The sequence below is a fragment of the Nesoenas mayeri genome (genome assembly GCF_963082525.1).
Source record: "Nesoenas mayeri genome assembly, chromosome: 11".
In the NCBI taxonomy this organism is placed as follows: Eukaryota; Metazoa; Chordata; class Aves; order Columbiformes; family Columbidae; genus Nesoenas; species Nesoenas mayeri.
In genome coordinates this window covers 15,342,892-15,364,097 of record NC_137563.1, presented here as the reverse complement: position 1 = coordinate 15,364,097, position 21,206 = coordinate 15,342,892, and the positions used below count along the sequence as shown (strand labels likewise).

At 38.5% G+C, this 21,206-nt stretch overlaps 1 protein-coding gene across 2 annotated transcripts in view; it reads right to left on the bottom strand.

The window, feature by feature from the left end:
• Positions 1-20,872, bottom strand: part of TJP1 (tight junction protein 1) — a gene marked incomplete at both ends in the record, with an annotated part of 154,091 nt that extends 133,219 nt beyond the window's left edge. For both annotated transcript variants that reach the window (XM_080350892.1, XM_080350893.1), the window contains 2 exons: positions 11,559-11,691; positions 20,706-20,872. In XM_080350892.1, coding sequence (XP_080207018.1) covers positions 11,559-11,691; positions 20,706-20,872 — 300 coding nt within the window. The remainder of the gene's footprint in view (positions 1-11,558; positions 11,692-20,705) is intronic.
• Positions 20,873-21,206: the final 334 nt, after the last annotated feature.

Genomic DNA, 21,206 nt, shown 5'->3' with positions numbered 1-21,206 from the left:
TGCACAGCAGCAGATATGAATCCATGAAACAGATACGTCAGAGGAGATTAATAATGCAAACATGAGATTACAAAGTACTGGCTGCAAAACTTTCAGATCAATACATCACGTTTCTGGGCATGTGTCTGAACTCATTCTAGTTTGCCTGTGAACATACAGAAGAATTGCTACAAAATGGAGAAATAAAGTCAGGTCAGCTCCGAGTGCTTGTGACCCTGGATTGCAAATGCCTTGCGAGTACTTGATTCATTAATAATCATCCAGGTAGCCAAAGCTATTTTGTTATACTGCCCAAAACTGTAGCCAGGGAATGTAGCAAAACTACTACATGCAGTTACTGAAAAGATCTTCTAGTAAGGTGGTAGGATATGAAAGAGCCTCATATAAGCCACCCCTACATGTCCTTCTAGATAGGGAAAGGAAAAGCCATCTATTTCTCTGGTTATGCAACCACTGGTAGATAACCAAGTAAGTTGAACCCTGTTAATTTGGTCAAACAAATTTCACAAGGATCACATGTTTAACAATAACAGAATATAGACTGCATATCCAGCTATAAACTGTGAAAAGCTTTCATATAGCTTTTAAGGGATTGTTCATTTGGGAACTCACATCCCTATCTCATTAAAGTAAATGAATCATGATTTCACAAAGCAGTGTTTCACTGTCCACATGTGAAAAACAGAACTAAGAAGTGCAGCTGAAGTGCTGCCTGGGCACTTCAGGCAGCATCCAACTTTGATATATACGAATTCACAATCATCTTATTGTACATTCATCAGAGTCAGGTCAAAAAATAAGACACACTGGCTTCCTAAGAGGGGGAAGAAATTAACCATGTTTGCAGTTTGGTTATGTTGTATGATCTCTGTGTTACACTGGAGTATATGACCATTATTTTCCCCTTATCTGAAGAACTGCAAGAAAGTCCATTGAAATGTGTATCACTGAGACTGGAGTATTGTCTACTCCAAACTTACCAGGTTCAGAAAGCACCCTTTGGTCTCTGAACATTCAGGCAGCTCCAAGAGCGTACCTTCTCCCTGCTCATCTTCCCCCTTCATTGCCATTAACAACCTCTCAGCCTCCTTGCCCTGGGCTGTCCTCAAGGACAATGAAAGGCAGCACAGGATCCAGCTGGAGGAACTCAGCAGATATCAGAAATTAAATGTCAAATCTCCATAAAAATACAAACACTTTTTATTTGCTTCCTATTCATGCAGTGTCATTTGCCACAGTGAGAATAGTATATGTACTTTTCAAATTCTCTAGCTCTGAGGGGTGCTAGATAAGTATAACGATAGTGCAGCCAAGATTGCTAAATTTATTACAGAAGCCTGTGATCCCAATAGTATATTGCTAATAACAGTGCCAAATATCCAAAGGCAGCTGCTCTTTAGAGGTTATCCAGTCCTGTACGCTCCCTCCCGGAATGCTGCAGAGCAATAAGCAAAAGCATATTATACCAGTGGGAGAAGCAAGCTGCTCTTCTTAGATATAGATGGGCAACAACCATCCAATATTTCTTTGAAAAATCAAGGAAAAGCGTGCCAGAGGACAAAAAAGGACATCTGTGCCAAAAGAAACCAAAATCTCTGCAAACTAGAGGCGTCTTTGTTGCTGCAACAAGGATAAGCCAGCCCACACTAACTGTCCTATTCCATTAACGCATCCAAGCTCTTTTCTTGGTCTAAGCACAGCTTATAAACAATTTGTTTTCCATCCAGAGCCCCAGACTTCAAAAATAAAAAAATACTTCAAACTAAAAAAACCCCTATATTCACCTAGAAGTTTGCTACAACATTTTAGCAAATTCATGCAATCTGAATTCCAAGATGCTTACAATCAATCTTTTTTATTTTATTCTGCATTTAGGTTGAAGACTTAGGTGTTGGTGGGAGCGTGCTTCACTTTCAACTTGCAATGCATAGATTATACGTCCATTATTTTAACAACACTCACTTTCTTTTCAATATTTTTCCTGTGACTGCAGTAAAATCTTATGCTACAGCCCATATTTCAAATATTTTTTTGACTGCTGAGAGTATCCTGTCAATTCTTCTACACCGGTACTGCCGCATCCTCTTAAAATAAACCATCTGCTAAAGTCAAATTCCTTCGTTCCCTGCCTGGGCACACTCCTCAGCCATTCGGATGACAAAGATGTGGAAAGGGCTGGAAGGAGAAACATTTGGCATGGTGAATAACGTTCAAAAAAGCGGTATTTTACTTGAGTGATAAATGGCACATTCCTGAGCACCCACTGGGACTTCTAGAGAGCAAAGAAAAAGAAGTTGGTAACAGCAGACCTTGACAGGGCGCCGGTGACATTTTACAAGTGCTGCTGAAAGACTGGCTGGCAGGGGCAGGCCCTGCTCCTGGAGATGCTGCTGCTGGCACAGACGGAATCATTTGACAGGCAGAGTTTAGTCAACAAAACTCTAAAACTTATGCTAACAAAAAGTGACCTTAACCAGTAAGATTTTGTATACTAAATTCAATGTGCATGCATGTGTGTGTCTATATAAGACGTGTATTTATATTTTTATATAATTTATATAGACAGATATGCACAACAGCATCTGGATAGTGGCAGATAACCTTGAGCATGGCTGAGTTTAAACAGAGGTATTCCGCAGCTGTTCAGGAACTCACACTATCTTCTCGTATCTCTGTGTAATTAAAAAGACCTTCTTCAAAGAGTAAAGAAAGAAATACAACCCAGTGCTGTGAAATAGCCACTTTAGGAGTTTTTGGTATCAATTCTGACTGGAATATCTAAGTTACGGTTATGGAATACTTTGATTAATATTTCTTCCATCATAACTTAAGAAAAAAAATAATTTTAAAGACCTTATGATAAGGCCAAATGTATCTCAAGGTCTTGCCCAGCTTGCCTGTCAGCTTCTCCTTAAATATTTGCAAAGTGTGTCTTTGGGCTTATCAAAACAAAACCGAGTAAGACTGCAACTTTTCCAGACATGCTGTCTGCATCATTTCCAAATAAATCTGTACCTGCTCCTCTGGAAAACTCCAAAAGTATCTCCATACCAAGCTGAACTGTCTGATTGAAAAGCTGCTTGGTGAGAATACCAACAGTGGGGTACTGCAAGAGAATCCCACTTAGTTAAAGGTGTGTTGCCTAAAAACACTTGAAAACCTGAAGACCCTAATTATAACTATGGCTATTGTATTTGTGCATAAGGTGTGAAGAGACTCTGATTTTTCATGCAGATCAATTCCCATATTTCAGGAAAATAATATTATTCTGTTCATTTCAGTGCACAAACAAGTTTTAAGTGCGTGTGGAATACTAATACTCCAATCTTTAACCAGAAGGGTTACTGCAGTATTGCCAGGCACAGAGTAAAGGATCCTGTTTCTGAGACAAGAGCAGACACTAAGTGCATGAAGGTCACAGGAAACATTTCCATTTTTTTAGTGGAAAAAGTAGCAAGAAAAACTTCTGCTCCCACCAAAGGCTGCGTGCTAACGCCACCAGCACTTGCATTATAGTGTCATTATTACTTCCATTAAATTATTATATCTTTGCGGACTTACCAATGGTGCCCACATGCAGACACGTATTTCATGACAGAAAATTCCAAGCAACTTTTGCAAATAAAAATGACATATTTTTTAAAAAATAAAATAAAAACCAAATTGTAGAGACGTTTAGAATTAACCACTCACAAATTCCAGTTTCCAAGGGGAAGCAGTTCTGGTAAGGCCAAAAAAAAACCCAATCTCAAAAAAACCCAACAACCTAATAAAGATATTAAACCAGACATGCTACTGGAATTCTCAGTGTATACATTCTAGTGATATATTTGAAAAGCCATTCATACTGACATTCCTGTTATTTGCTATTTTTAAGCACAAGGCTGAGAGTCTGCAACAGAAATTGTTGCAGTCTTTGTTTCCTCATACATAACCAGCCCAGTCTGCCTTTCTTTGAGCACAGCAGTGGAGAAAGGTCAAACGAATAAAATCTATCAAAAACAGGAAAATAGATTGAGCAATATAATCTTAACTTCTGCTCTAGAAATAAATCATTGAAGAGTTTCTGGCATGAAAGACAAATGCACTTGAACTCAAAACCAGTTTAGATTCACTCACATAAAATTCTTTTGGACAGACACAATTATTTACTACATAAATATGTAACACCTAACAAGATGTCAAAGTATCTAACCTAAAACAAGAAACCTTGATTTTCAGGAAAAGTAAACTAGATTAGCATTTACCTAAAGAAGCTTATACTTATATGAGTGTTATTTTTTTCCCTGAGTCATCCCACCAAATTACTTTAATATGTTAATCATCATGTGGATACATACAGACTTCAGTTCGGAAATTAAGACACTCGAGGGAGCTCTCAGAGCTCCCTGAAAAGCAGAGGCAGTGTCACTCTGTCACCTCCCGGCCGCCCTGGACCCTTGGGCTCGTTGAAGGACAAACAACTGGACCTTCATCCTGCTCAGGGCTCCAGTTCACCGGACGCAACTGCATGTGCAAGGTAATAGTGGGACTGAATACACTACACAAGGTTTCTATACAGCCACACAGAGATCTGATATTATATAATTTAAAGACAAACTACATGATGGCCTACATATCTTTCGACATTTTCTTCAGAAATGAGACCTGACAAGTCACTATCATACACCAAGTATGATGGTGTTGAGGTAATCAACCAGGTATTGCTCTAACAAATGCCAGTACAGCTCCATCTGCGCCAATTCATAACACCATTCTGAGACTAAAGAAAATTAACATTAAAAAAATTTACTCACTAAAAAATACCTCTAATTGAAATTAAATGTAAGCCCTGTCACTAGTATAATGATTGTTATGGAGTTAATGTCCTTGGTAGATTGAAACTGGAGTGCTGAATTTATTCAGAAAGATAAATCAATCAGTCTGAATCAATTCAGAAACACAAATCAAGGTCAATCACAATTCAGAATTTAGCAAATTAAATTACTTGTTCATTTACGGTTAACATCCTTAGGTTAATCTTAAGGCTGTATAAGCTTCACCTAGTATTATGCTTGAGACTTCATAATTTGCCTCGACATTTAGAATAGTTCTTACATAAAACTTTGGATTTGCTTTCAAATGAAAACGAAAATAACAGAATAAACAACACTGAAAATATATTAATACTCTTTTCTCTTTCCATCAGTTTTAAATTTTAAAAGTTGTTCCAATTAAAATTTTTTTATCTGTATTTATAAATATTAATTACATATGTTCAAACCAGTAATATGTATTCTTGTGCATTGTTTTCTGTGTACTCAACCAATAACATACAAAAAAAAGATGTAAAGTACTTCCATTTCATTACCTGTAAAATGTCTTAATCAGTTAAATAAATCCATTTTTTTAAAATCATCTAAACTATCTGAGGTTAAAAAAATGGCCAAAACTGGCTTTACTGTGTAAGGTCAGAGCTGCGTTCATATATCCATCAATAGATGAAATTATTATCAGAATAAATGAGTCACAGTCCAACAACAACATTGTGAAGCAAGTCTAAGCTACTAGAGAGGATCTAATTCTCAGCAACAGCTGCATAACAACCACACTTCTCTGAACAGTAACAAATTAAGGGCATCCACAAGACTCCAGCTGTGCTAATGAATTCTTCCTTCCACATCTACAGAGATGATCAAACTACCTGCAGGACTTTTTAAAGATTGTCAGTGTTCTTACATCTCCATCCTACGAAATAGCTCTGATAGACATAATTAGTGTTATTATTCATTTATCATTTTACTAGTTTTTACAGACACATTCAAGTTAAAACATTCAGCAGGAAAAATTAAGACAAATGAAAATAGAAAATCATAACAATTTTATTAAAAAAACAAAACAACAAACTATAGAATAAATGGCTTCTGAGGTGGTAGATACTGTAAGATGGTTCGAAGGGAAGATGAGTTTGTATTAGACTAAATAAGATAGAAACTGTAATAAATCCATGCTCTTTAACAGGGACTAGATCGCCTTGCTCAGCAACATGCTCTACAGAGTAGTTAAGCAGTACGGTACAGGATCTTGTTTTGATCACTACATTTTTTCACTGGGGGGAGCGAGGTTAATCACAGCAACAATCACCCAACGTACTGGTAAGGACATTTCAAACAACAAATTGATTCTTCAGCCTGCCGTATGCTTTAAAAATCTACCAAAGAGACTGGGGAAGTGAAATAAGGGTATCATCACAGACATCCATGAAAGTTCACCAGTAAAGCCTCTGAACAGTCTTAAAACTTCATTTCAAATCATAAAGCAGGTGAAACTCATAGTATTAACAGCCACAGCAAAATACCGTACGCTCAGAGCTGCCCTGCGAGCACCCTGGTGCACACGCAGCTCCTTGCACCCAGAGCATGCCGGGCACACACGTATCCCACAGAGAGCATCCGAGGTCAATCACTCCCTCCTGCTAATGAGAGCAGGCAAGCACAGAGAGAAATGCAAAGTTTCTACATCTCTGTGAGAAAGCATGGAAGATATCACACCCATTCAATGGCATAATGCTTACTACAGTGAACTAAAAATTTATGTTATAGGTAAACATGTGCATCCTCTATCTCAAAAAAGGCAATCACGCATTAACTAATTCTCACTTTCTGATTATCTCTTCCTTTGTTGCCTCTTCCATTTTGTCGTGCATTCCACAGTGCTTTATTCAAGCTGCCCTTTGTACTTAGTTATCTCTCTTTTCTCCTCTTTTGGGTAATCTGCTACCCTACTGTGTTACTTCTCTACTTTGTATGTTGGCATCCACTGACCTCTAAAGCAGTAGTGCACAGCGATTCTAGCCAAATTCGCTTCTTTGTCAGTACACAGTGAGGAAAGAGAAAATAATGCATCTGAAAAAGGTAAGACCAGAAAAGAAAAGGGGGGGGGCGGAGGGGGAGAGGAGGAGGCAAAAGACCCAGCATTTCTATAGCATTTTGCTAAATTATTCCTTGGAATTCCACCCTGATGCGAGAGGAAGTACGCGACAGCACCAGCTGCCTCCAGAAAACATGCAGAACCAGACTTGTCCATATTGTAAATAACTGCAGTGCTCTGGTTTCCAAGGACAGCTCCTGCATCCACAAGGGCTGGTTTTAGCAGGAAAGTGTTATGTCCATATTCCTTTAAACATAGTTTTCAAGACGCTGATTTTAGTAATTTCTCAAGTCAAATCAAAGAAATAAAATACTGAAAATTAAAAACAAGATATCTTCGCCATTCTATCTCCATTGAAGTTAATGAGATGAGCTCCTTATAAATGCTTTCCAAGTCTCCCTTTCTGTCATTTCCACAAAACACCATCACTGTCTCGCAGGGAAAGAAGGGAACATTTTCTCTGCATCTGCGTGTTGTAGTGGTGGTCAACGTTAGCAATGCCATGAACCCCATACAAAATCTGTCATCCCGTCTGCAACCACAAGAGCCACTCCCGCATCTCCGAGCTGTCATACAGACCCCAACGCAGTTTACACACAAACGAGGACAATTCCCCAGCAGCCCCAATCCTCCATCACACAGGGCAGTACCAAAACGCCCCTGCATCCCAACATGACCTTCAGGAGCCCTAGCACCGGTGCAGCACTTGAACAGCTTGAGAACCATATGCAGCTAAAGAATCAAAGGTTAGTCACACCTTACCTATTGTTATAAATAGATTGTAAAGTTCTCAAGAGTAAACGCTTTGTGTTTGCACAGTGCCTAATGCAACAAAACCCTCGTCAATGAATTGGACTCACAAGTGCTACCCCTCTACAGGGTAACTTGTGCAAAGCCACAGTTTGTTTCAGGGTAAGAAACATTAAAATAAGGATGTAATCAACATTAGTATGACAAGCTCATTCTACAAGGTAGTACATATTCCACATCTTTCTCCGAGAGCTGATAATCCTATTCTTTCTCTTTTCTCCTAAGTTTTCTGAAATGTGGAGTAGAAGTTCTGCAACATTTCTGGGTTGTGGATAACCATTTACCAATATTCAATAAAAAATACAGATATTATTAATATATACCACTAAAGTGGAGTATTTCAAGGGCTAATATCTAGGGAAGCATAGCATGATGATTCTCCTTAAATAACCAAGAGCAGTAAACCCAGTTTGTAGGAACAAGTCCTAATCTGACTAAGTGATAGCACTAATACCTGGAGACAAGAAAGAAAAAGGATGCAAGAAGCTGAAGGTGGATACACATTTTAAGGGAGCTGCTGTAATATCACACTGTGGCTTAACATTATTTTACTGCTTTATCTTCTCGCTTGCCAGCTTAGCAAAATGGTAACAAAAGGCACCACTATGACAAACCCCAGTATCATCCACTTAAAACAGCAGAGGTATCACCAAGAAATAAAACCCAGATTTCGTCAGCAATATTTCAGACTTCCACCATCTGTTATCAGGGAGAATTTACACCACCTAACGGGATGTTAAGGATACTATGGTGTGAGCCAGCTATGGGAGAGCAACACAGGTACGCACTGCAAAAAAATAAGAAAAAAAAAGAAAAACAAACCAGGAGTCCTGCGCTTTGACAGTCCCTCACAAGCACCCCAGGTTTGCAATATGGCAGCGGCAGCCCACACACTAGCGAGGTTTTATAGGCAAAGATCTCTCTAGCATTCTTAGGTATATAATCCGTATTAAGAGCCACAGGTATAACTAAAAGCCACCAAAATCACAAGCTTCAGATTTTTTTAACTGTGGTAAACAAGAAACTTGTCAGGATCATCTCATCTCAGACAACCCTCTGCAGGCACCGGGAGTCCCCCTGCGTCACTCTGCCTTGCTGAAATGCCATGCGTGCAGTAGGCTCTTCACTGGTTATCCCCTTCCTTGTCAAAAAAAACCCTATTTTTAATGAGCCTCCCGGCTTAATGCGGTTTGCACAATTTACCCCCTACCATAGCTGAAGTCACAGCAAAGTAGTAAATACAGTATTTTCACATATCTAATTTTTATATGTGTATATTGCATAGAAATCCAGAACTTTCCCACCCAAGACACATTTCTTTACACTTGGAGAAAAGAAAGCATAGCTCATCTTTTGAGTCTTTCTGCTATTAGGATTTGTCCTCAGGAAGAATTTGCTTAGTGATAGGGAACAAAAGGTTTACAAAAACTATCAGTTTGAGGTGCAAGTAGGCATTACTTTTTTTAAAGCGAAAACCACTAACATTCAGAATTATTAATGGATGTCAGTCTCATTACATGATTAAGATAACCAACAGTTTACCGGATGCTGAAATTACGTCGAGTTTGTCAGCGCATAAGTTATCCACATTTTAAATATGAAACTTTTCATCTTAGTTGTGCACAAAATGGATATACTACAGCATAAAACAGTTGTATAGAGGAAGTTTTAAAAAGCTCTTTTCCTTCATTGTGTAAAAGAATTTCTCACTTCTATTAAATCTTTCCGTTTCAATTTAATTCTATCCGCCAGTGCCTGAACTTCCTTACCAGAAAGGTGCTTAACGTGAAAAACATTCAGTTCTAGAAGCACTCTGGAAAGATTTAGGCATACTAATTTCCTCAATTATTTCTTTAGATTTATTTTTAATCACTATTTTAAAACAATAAAAAGTATCATTTCACAATACCAAGAAATATTTCAGTCTAATTCTAAATGATGTAGCAGCAAGAAAATCCATATATGTAACTCTGGTTTGTGTGCTTCAGCTATTTAACCTCATCTCATCCTTCAACATGACTCCTCAGAATAAAAAGTGACATTCCTTTTCTGATCCTAAATATCAATACTGAGCTATTAATGTGTGAATTTATACATATACATGCTCTATACGTTTGTATGCTACAGATACAGACATGCTCCATTATTATCTGTCTTAAATCTCTTTGCAAAGGTTCTACGGCATTCAAGATACTCTTTTTACTGTTGGTTATAATCGCTTTTTCTTTGAAGGCCCCAAGAGTAGAGAAAACTTCTTAATAGGACCACACAGATGAAGACCCATATAGCACAAGCTAAAATCATCGTTTCAGTAGTCTCATTCCCTAAGGGAATTGCTAACCTTCAGTAAGGTAGCAATCACACTACGATCACTGCTGTGACAACATTTGCACAGACACACCAAAACCAGCTTTACGGGAGGCAGCGCGAGCTGCCGCCAGCACCGACCCAGCAGCAGCTCCTGCACAGGGCTCGGGCTGCGGGACCCGGCCAGAGCCCCCCGACACCACACACTGACACCAACCCCAAACCCTGGCTGCTGGTTCCATCCTCTCCCTCAACAGCAAACACCAAGCTCTTTGTCACAAAGGCAGCACTACAAGACTTGGTACTCAGAAATAAAACAGTCCTGAGGGAAAAAGTACCAATTATGCTACTAGCATCACCTGTAAAAAAACATCACACCAAGTGACGCAACACATTCAAACAACAGTTTTGCTTGAGATGAAGATGTTTCCCCAAATTTCATCCGAACATTTCAGTTATATTGCTGATATTACCATGTAAAGCCAGACAATACCTCCATGTCACTATTGATTTGTACATTTTAAAGACACGTATTTCCGATCTACCTCTTTTAGCCTCATATTTAATAACCAGTTTATAATTTAACATAGTCTTTGACATTATTTTAGTATTTTAAAACTACATGATATTAATTTATCAGAATATAATTTGTTTGGGCCAAATTCCCTCCAATTATTCAAGAGGTGTAGCTTTTAATGCTTTTTTAATTAAAGAATTTTTGGAAACATATTGTGTCTAGGACTAACTCTAATATTTTGTAAACAGTGTAAATAGCAGGAAATGTACTCCCATGTGGCATGTCAACAATTTCTTTTCTTCCATTATTTGAATGCAAACAACTCCTCCTCAATTAAAAGTTGTGTAAAAACTATTCCAGTCTGCTCTCTCAATTCAGCTAAATCCCTAAGCCATCACCTATACAAATTATCTGAAACCATTATTACATTTAATTTGCTGAAACGATAAGACAAACATACCTACACCACAACCAAAGAGAAGAAAATAAGTATATACTTGTAAGGCTTAACTGTAGTCAGATATCATCAGTGATACCAGCTTTTAGGTGCTATAAGCACATACATCTTTTAGGATCAATTCTTTCTTTTTCTAGCACTCTATTGTAGCCATATACAACTAAAATAATTTTGTTGCTTTTGTAAAGAATAATCTATTTTGTTTTAAATGCAACTTCCAAAATCTAAATATAAAAACAGAATTCGAAAACATATTTCATTTTTCATATTTACTCCAATTGATTTCATTTTATGCAGGCAGCAATATTAAAACCTGACATCAGAATTTATATCTAATGGTTGCGGAAGAAGAAAAGCATAGTTATGCATCACTAATTACACAAGCAACATCACTGTTCTTGACATCTGGCAGTGTAGAACTACAATTACAACATCATTAAGTACAATACCTTTTCTAATTCTGACAAATAGACAAATCCAATGCAAGAGGGACAACTGCTTTATTAGCAAGATTCTCATAACTTCATATATGATAAAGGTAAAAGATATGGTACTTACAGTGAATTCACAGAAATCAATGCTATCGAGACTTTTGCTTCTGTGTATTCTCCCTTTTATTCTTCTTAAAGAGGGCTTTCCCTGACTTACACTACAGGTAGCACCATTGGGACTTTCAGAAGATGGAGTTACCCTGCCAAACAAAGAGTCACATATTAGACAAAGAACACATACTTTTACTGAATACATTTGCTTAAAATATATATTAAAAAAAAAATTACAAAAGAAAAAAACACTGCCAGGCTACACAAAGAAGGAACGCCACTCCAAGCTTTAGTTTTCAATCAATAAGTGCCAAAATAACACCACAGAAGTGTGCAGAAATGTAGCTCTCATCAATTCCACCACTGTGTGCAGACTTAGCCAAAAAACATATAGTAGTCATCATTTTGGTATGAAAGTGAGAAGTATCGGGGAAAAAAAAAAATACATTACAGAAAAATACAGATAACATCTAAAAAAATTAAAAGGAATATTTTTCTCTTTTAATTCAGTGAAAAACCGAATCCTGTGATACATGTTGATGGGCGTCAGTTAAATCAGTAGGAGCTTGGCACTATTTGGCTTCTGACCTTTTCCAGTTTGAGTGCTAACAGTACTTCAGCTATTCCAGCAATTAAGAATGAAGAACAACAATGAAATTAATAGGATCCGTTAAAGTTATAGGGGTAATCTATTGCAGAACCATGCTTTATGAAGTATTTCATCACATTGCAGTCTACACATGGTCCTAAGCGAAGTCCATAACTAAAATTTTGAGTTAGCAATCCGTATTTCAAGGACCTCACTGGAAGGTGCTAATGAGCAGAAGTGCAGTTAACAATTAACCAAATGCATTTAGGTTGGTGAAGTCAGTATTTTAAATGCAAAATAGCCTCTAGTCAGTCTGACACCACATTAGAAAAAAGAAAACTGCATTCCAGCAAATACGCTCACCAATAATCACCTAAAAACATAAAAATCTTAAGGTGCAGGTTTACACTTGTTTTGTATAGTTCTCAACTGCAGTCACAAGAGACCTCAAAAAACAGCTTTCATGAGAAATACTACATATCTTTTTTGCAGTTTCCAAGACTTTGGACAGCCATTCAGTGTTTTTTTCTGTAACCATGAAGATTCCTCATGACAAATATCTAAGTACATGTTTTAGGTTCTTTTACTTATAATTAATAGCTTTGGTATGTACAAAAAAGAAACGTGGAGGTGTCTTACACATACGCATCACCAAAAAAGGACATTGCATAAAGTGGGCTACATTAACGCTCGAAATACAAAATACAAATTACACAATACAATAATCACAGGTTAAATACACTTGTTTGAATAGCGAGACTGCTTGGTCTACACAACTTCACGGGCAGGATGAAAGGTCTACATGCACGTTCATAAGAGGGTAGGAAGAAAAGAACGCTGGAATAACCAAACTTGAAAACGAAATCAGATCTTCTGAAATCTTTTAATCATTTAATAAAAATATAAAGCCCTTCATTTTTTTTTGCTGAATTACTGGGATTACCAAGTCAATATATTGTTTTCAGATGACAGTTTTTGGTTTTTACGCATGTACACATACACACACGAACACCTTACTCTAAGTTCTCTTCATAATATAGTAATTTGTTTTAGATGTTTTTTTTTCCCCCTGGAGTTAATGTTCTGTCAACTTTTTACTGCAAAGATAAATAAAAATTTCTAACTGAAAACATAGCTATAATAGTCAGACATTTTAATTACATTATAATCTTCCTGCTGAAACTGCACCAGATTTTTTTATATAATTATTATATGGATTAAATTCTGAGAAATATGCTTGGTGACTACAGTAATATATTTGTTCACAGAACAGAAACTGCAAAATTGCAACAGATTCCCTGCTAAAATGTCTGAAAGAATTACCAGGACAAATTTCCAAAGACAGACAATTGCTCGGTCTCAACTCTTGTTCCCCAAACAGAGAGTGACGTTCACGGTGATGGTACATTTCTGTTGTAGGAATGTATCTTCTGTTATCGAGCTCTCCAAACATCTGAAGAAGTTAATCCAAATGCCCGTAACTGTACATATGCCGAGGCCACGTCAAGTGCAGACGCTGGAGCCCCCAGAGAGATCGATTCCTTCAGTACAGTCAGAGCTCTATATTTATTCTCTATCCAGAAAATCTCCGAGGGCTGTGGATTTCATTACTTATCACTGGGGTCAAGAAATCTTCACATGCACCTCGGGCAAATAAAGTGCTTGGTACATTACACTTTTTCCTTATGCTTAACAACAATTACACTTCTTCCTTATGCTTAAGAGCAATTCTTTTAAACAGCTGTAAGCTGCATTTGGCTTTTTGAAATCTTGAACTATATTTCAAACCACTTATTCCAGGGCCTCACCTATAAACATGCATTTCTTTAAGCTGCAAGTGTTCTAATGTTTTCAGATACTGAGAAGCCTTATTAAAAAAATAAGAAAAACCTTATGTAAAATAAAAACAAGTAAAAATAACAGGCAAATCAAAGTTACGCAGTTTTACCAAAGAACTACACTAATGATGTGTTTTGAAGGCCCTTCCACTTGCGAGCTCCACTCTTCAAAGCTACTGGAAAAAGTGAATTTGCTGCCCCTGGAATCCATCTGTCATTTAATTCTGCTAGAGAATAAATTATGCTATTAATTGTTAGCTTCTGAGATTCAGAAAAATGCTTTTAAAATCACATTTAACTTTGAAAATATTATTTTATGGGAAGAAATATCACAATTTAAAGATTCCCTTCAATCCTATATAAAATCATTAATTTCCAGGTGTCTTTAAAAGAAAAAAAAGTAGTATTTAACCAACCAAAGAAAAATCCAACCAATATCATTACTGGCAATCTGGAAGCTTTGCACTGTATTGTGCCCCAAAGGACTGATATGAGACACAATGTCCGTATTTACAGAATCATGGCGTTTTGACTCTCTGGTGAATGAGGAAACTCCGGGACCAGTGCAAAGACATTAAATGTCAGCTTCTCCAGTGCCTCTGCTACTCCTACAGTTTTAGCAAAGAGGAGCAATAACAGATTGAGACAGACTTGGCTCTATTTCACCTCATTTTCTCAGAATGCTGGATGCAGCAATGCAACTCTCCAGAATCCATCTCCAGTGCCACTCCCCTGGTCCTGCAACAGGAGCTCCTTCAAGTACTAGAAGCTTCCACAAGTAATACAACTCAAAAGTTGCAAGATAACCATGAGCATCAGCTTCAGTGAGTCCAAATTCTTAAGACAAGGCTCTAAGTCTTTGAGTTTGACTTGAAACTAAATTATTCAAAAACCTCAAAAACAGCTTTTTAAAATCCTTTTTACTTTTGAATCTCGCTTTGTGTTCTCAACACTTTCATTGTAATCAAAGAAAGAGAGTTTACTCTTTCTAAACGAATACTGAAATTATGATGCAATATTCTGTGGTTCTGGCATCTGAACCTCAAGTTTAAATAAATCAATTATTCATGAAATTTACTACATCTGATTCTCTCCTTCTTTCATCTTTTATTTCTATTGCTTAATAGAAGATTAATAAGTGAATTGCTAAGTCACTGGCTGCAGTACATGCAGAGGAATTACCACAGGTTAAAGCAGAAAGATTTGTAAGAGCCCTTTTAAAATGTCTGTACCGCATCAACTACTTCAAGACAAGTACTCCTGAATCAAAACCTATGAATTATGTGTTCAAGGCAGTCTAGAGCTTTAAAAAGTAGAATATAGCATCAAGGTCTTCAGAGGGAGTGAAGAATTCCAAATGCCTTGTTTGAAATGTGCTGTTTCTGTTCAAATAATTTGTTTAATATTCTAGAAACATAACACCTTTCTAAGGGAACTCATCACGGGAATCCTAAATTAAGGTACTCCAATTCATTAACTTTTGGAAATTTTAGTCAAGTAAAATTGAACCATTTTGTAAATCCCACCCGGAGCCCTTATCATCCACAATTCTTACAATGGTTTCATTGACCTTGACTGGTTCCTGATCATATATCACATTACATAACTGTGACTCTAAATTATTTCTCTGGTTTGTAAAATAAGCTAAAACCTTAAACTTCCAATATCTGTATTCCACTGACGAACATGGTAGCCTAACAAAATACTATGCAACAGTGACTTCAAGGTGCAAAACCACATCAAGGGCTATCAACTTAATACACATATCATAATCAGATGGAATGTATATAACAGTTTTCTATTAATAAAAACTGTATTTATATTCTACTCACAAATAATTACTAACAACCTTCAATATTACCTGACGAGTTTTTTGTAGTTAAATTTTGTGTGAAATGACTAAACTAATGCAACATTATTTTCTAGACAGACTGGTTAGATTGGTCATCTTTTAAGAACTTAAAAAATTTTCTTCTTGTCTAGTGATTAGAGTTCTGAAAAAAATTATACAGGATAACAGAAAACTTAAAAAAACCAAGTCTTGAAATGACATTTTCTGTATTTACTTTACAAGTGTAGTATTAATGCTAGAGTTAATGCAGAGAGGACAAGTTTTTGACAAGTATATAGCCTCAATAAGATCTACAATAGGGACATAATTATTAGACATTTCATATACTGCAAGTTGTCTTCCTACCTTATAAAAAAAACAATATTTAGGTACTTCTAGCAAATTATTATTATAAATTGTTTCACAACATGTAAGTCAAACTTCTTTGAAACTTCTGCCTCTAGTAGTTATGCAGATCTCAGTTGAGAGATACATTAAATTTCCATAATTATACATCCTCCCACTAGAAGACAGGCTTCTTTAATACTACACAAAGTGAAGAACATCAGCTGAATGTCACCAGTATGCCTTCTGGCTCAACACAAGGGTGGAAAAGCTGAAGCTTACTCCCACAGATCAGACTGGAAGACCTAACACTTACATTCGCTCAATATTTGTTTGAAAAAGGGCAAATCTGAACCAATGACTAGTAACACCGAGCAGCCAGCTGTTATGCAAAATTCTTGTGTACCTCTGCAAGTATCTTCAGTTCTAAGCACAGTATTCTGACTTCATCAGGAAAAAATAATTTGCAACATGAATAAATACTTACAATGGGCTCAATAGAAACTGTTATCCCCATTTCAAACAAATATTAACGGGAACTAGTAATCAGAAATTTAAACTATCCATGCTGGTGATCTGTATTTTTCCACACAGTTCTGCAGAGAGACCCAAGAGGTTCCATCTTTGATGCTTTCTTTCTCCTACAGTGACATTTTCCATTATTTGATTATTCTAAATATGACTATACTTCGAGCATGAACAAACAATAGCAGTTTTCTCCCTGGGATCGGTCCTAATGATAAAACAGGCATCCTTCATTATAAGCCTTGTCTTCTACACCCAAGCCCCAATCTGAACACAAAGACTGAGGTAACAAAGCTTTTAGATCAGTGCTTAGTTCCACATATGCTGGTTATTCCTCGCCAATTTCAAATATGTTTACTCCTCTGCTTGGAAATAAATGTGTCTGTGCAATATATTACACAAAGCTATAATTTAATACCCAGGCTTCTATATCACACATTGTTTTAACAACAGCACCAACCCAGAGAATTTGATCCTGTCAAAATTCAAGTTCTGCAGTGCATTGCATCTGCATTCTGTAACCTAGATGGCCTCAGAAAACTACCAATCATTCTTAAATGATGCGGGAAACGCAAATATGGAATGGCCTCAGCCATTTCCATAATATTCTTCACAATGGGAACTCAGCACTAAATGAGCTGTTTGGGTTATTTCATGACTCTGCACTGCCTTGCACCAAGGGGAGCACAGGGGGAGCCTTTCAAAGTAGAGACAAATGCTGTAAGAAACAGAAGGGACTATTAGCGAGAAGAATTATTAGAGTTGCTAGGATATCCTGGTCCTTTTGTTGTTGTTGTTGTTTCTTTGCCTACTCCTTCTCCTTGCAACAGAGAAACATAATATTAAGTGTGACAAGAAATTGTGGTCTACTGGTGCATTCCCCCTTAATAATGTGATTTAGCATTTCCCTATTGTAAAAGCATTCAGGGTGCACATATTGGAATTTTGGTAAATATTTATGCCAATTTACTGTTTAAGGTGTTCCCAGGTCAGTAGCTAGTTTTTCTTGGGCACCTTAACAAATATTAGTCCCTACTGCACTCTACCTGTACTAGTGGCATTATGATGGTGGGTTTTGTATCCAAATATTGTCTCCCCAGCAAGACGATTAAAAACATCCTACTCATCAGGTTCCTACATATTAGATTACAATGCCACACAAACACAGGAAAGGGTCTGAATCAGCAGTCGGACACTCTAGCAACTTCCTCCATCACCAAGTCCAAAACTCTACTGCCCCAAGTTAACCTCACCATAAACCAATCAAGCTCCACATCAAACACAAGCCAGTTTCTGGCTCCAGCACTTCCCACTGCCAACCTGTGGCACAGCTTCCTTCTGTTTGTTCAATTGCCTGGTTTATTCTCAGCTTGTTTATAACCATTTATTCTTAACTCAGCATGAGACATCGGTGTCCATCTTTTTTGTTTTCATTTGCAACTCCACTTTCATTCATCACAGAACAGGACCTACATGTTGGGGGGGAAGTGGGAGAAAACTGGAGTGACAGATGCTCTATAAAGAAATAAAACATTGCTGTTACCTTTTTCATTTTCTTTCAGTAGGATTCAGGTGGATTATCTCCACCAACAAAAAGATGAGTATTTTAACCCTTTTTTATTAAATTATGTCTTTGCTTCCTCTTACAAAACATACTAACACAAAGAGTTTACGAATCTGATTAAACAGAATGTTGCAAGTCTTTAAAAATAAGTAAATAAGAAGAGATGAAAAAGCATCCTCTGATTATAAACCAACTTGATTTATGCATTTTCTTTAGGTATTTTTGAGATTTTCAGTGATACTTGAATACACTTTTTTTGTGTTGGAAATATACACTAATATTGCATTGATTTTAGTAATAGTAACATACTCTTCTAATATTCACATTTTCTTAATGCATTATTTGATACAGACTACGCATGAATAAGGAAAAACTAACATGACAAAGTATCCTCAAGCATTTCTCTAAAGGCATCAGAAAATAGTATTTCATCCATTAGCATAAATTCTATCCATACAGATAATGCCTAATGCTATTAAAGTTCTCAAGAAAGTGTGACTACATAGTATCATGTCACTTAGTAAAAAGAACATCCCAGAGACAAGCTTTCAAATGCTGAAGTAATTAGAAAGAAAACCATCTTATTTGCCTTAACACTTTCAGTCAACTAAATCTTCTCACAGCATTGCAGCAGCACAATGTCAAATTACAAATGCTATGAAATGCAATGCTTATAGTACGTATTAGTGGGGATTCACTATATTGTTTTGCTATAACTCAGAAAGCACAGAACCTTGCCATAAAACTAGGCAACATAGAGCCGTTCTAACTACAACTGAAGACAAAGTACGAGTTGAATCGGGTCCTTTCAAACATACTTTTAAGGTACACAAATATAGACAGCTTCATTTTAACGTGGCAGCAAAGAAAACATTTCCAAGGAGACACAGGAAACACGAAATAAAACAACTATTATCATTGTATTACCCATAATTAAACTTCTTAAAAAAGAAACACAACGATAAATACACTGCTGCACACAGGAGCATTTGGGGGGGGAATACAATAGGTGCGGTATACTTTATGTAACTTACATAATCAAAGTCAAACGACTAAATAGACTATAAAAACCTTTGATTAAAAGCAATAAAACTTATCTGTATGACAATGTATTTTTGTCTGAGACTAATTTGATTTTGTATATTACAGTTAGAATGAATAGATCTGCCAAATTATGTTATCTGCAAGAAACAGCAAGATTTGGAATTAATGACAAAAAACTTACTAGTTCCACATTATGTTTCTTCAAGTGATGTATTTCATTGACAGTGTCTAAGCTAGCTCACAATGTGTGTGGGGGGGAAAAAGGTAAAAAAAATAAATTCTACAATTTGTGTAAGGCCTGTTTATGTTACAACTGCTGACATGAAAATACTTCTACTTGTGAGCTACCTATTTTTACATAAAATGACCTATCATGCCTTCTGCGACACTTCACTTTCCTTCACTAGGAATATGTAAGTACAGTGAAAGAAAACCATATGACCATTACCACCTAAATATCACTCTTGGCCTTTTATATAAAAGAAATTCTCAGTGTAGAAATTTGTTCTTGGTATTTTCCTCAAAGAAAAATCTGATTTCACAAGTTCACAGGTTTTCTGCTTATAATCTGTCCTCACGATGATACATATCCCACTGCTCCAACCGAGTGAACAGTGGGCTCTTACAGGTCCATGTGCGATGGGATATTGCAGTGCCATATGCTTGTCGTTGCCCTACTCACCCACTTTACACCATTATACTTCAATACATTTTTCATAACATATTGTTGATTCATCCAGAAAAATCAGTTCAGCACACAATCAGCAAGCACAAGAACAGCAGAAACAAGTCACGGAAAAAGCAGGCTTTAATAAAAATGATCGTATACGAACAGTGCTACCCTCTGTCATTCGCTAAACCTATTGGACTCGTACGACCCTTTTCCCATTTTTTAAATACACCTGTGAGCAGAAGCAGGGGCTGGGAAATGCAGACCCCGGCCTTCTGCACAGCCCGCGGCGGGAGAACGAGCCGCTGCCCGAGGAGCCGCTGCCCGAGGCACCGCTCGGGCTGTCACGCATCGGCAGCCCCTGCCCGAGCCGCCCGCGCCCCGCTCAGGCTGCCATGGCCGTGCCGACAGCCGCCGGCAGCACCGAGCGCGGGTCCGAGCGGGAGCCGCGCTCCAGCGGCGGAGAGCGCCCGGCCGGCTGTCCTGCGGCGGACAGCTCCTCGGCACCGCCAGCTCCTCGGCAGCCTCGGCTCCGCCGGCACCGCCGCCGCCCCCCGGCGCTGCCCACACGCCTGGCGGTGAATTCGCCCGGAACTTTCCTCCGCGGAGATGCCCGCCGGGAGCCGCGGCCCGCTCCCGCCCGGCGCCCCTCACGCCGCCGCCCCGCCCGTCCCGCCGCGGCCCGCGCTCGGCCAGGCGCAGCGTCCCCCGCCCGGCCCGGGCCGCAGTGCCGCCGTACCCGTTTGTGCCTACTCACCACAGCTTCCTCTTTAAGGGCATCAGACTGCCCCTGTTGGAGGCGGTCACCCCTATGGCCATCTGCAAGACAGTCAGGTATTTCTGATACTTCATTTTGCCGTCGCCCCCCCTGTCCCTGCCTCGTCCCCGCCGCCGCCACCGACAGAGTCTCTCCAGCCGCTGCATGCAATCATCAAATTTTTATTTCCAGGCATCTGCCGTCCCTGCGTCGCGCTTCTTCCCCTCCTCCTCCTGCCGCGCTCCCTCTCTCTCTGCCCCCCCGGCTCACGCTCTCCTCCTCCTGCCGCACTCCCTCTATCACTGCCCCCAGCTGACGCTCTCCTCCTCCGCCTCCCGCCGCGCTCCCGCTCTCCCCGCTCCAGCTGACGCTCTCCTCCGCCTCCCGCCGCGCTCAGCCCTCCCCCGGGCCCGCGCTCCTCTCCTCCTCCTCCCGCTGTCGCATTCCCTTTCTCTCAGCTCCCCACACCTCGCCTTCTTCCCCCCGACTCGCCTCCGCCTT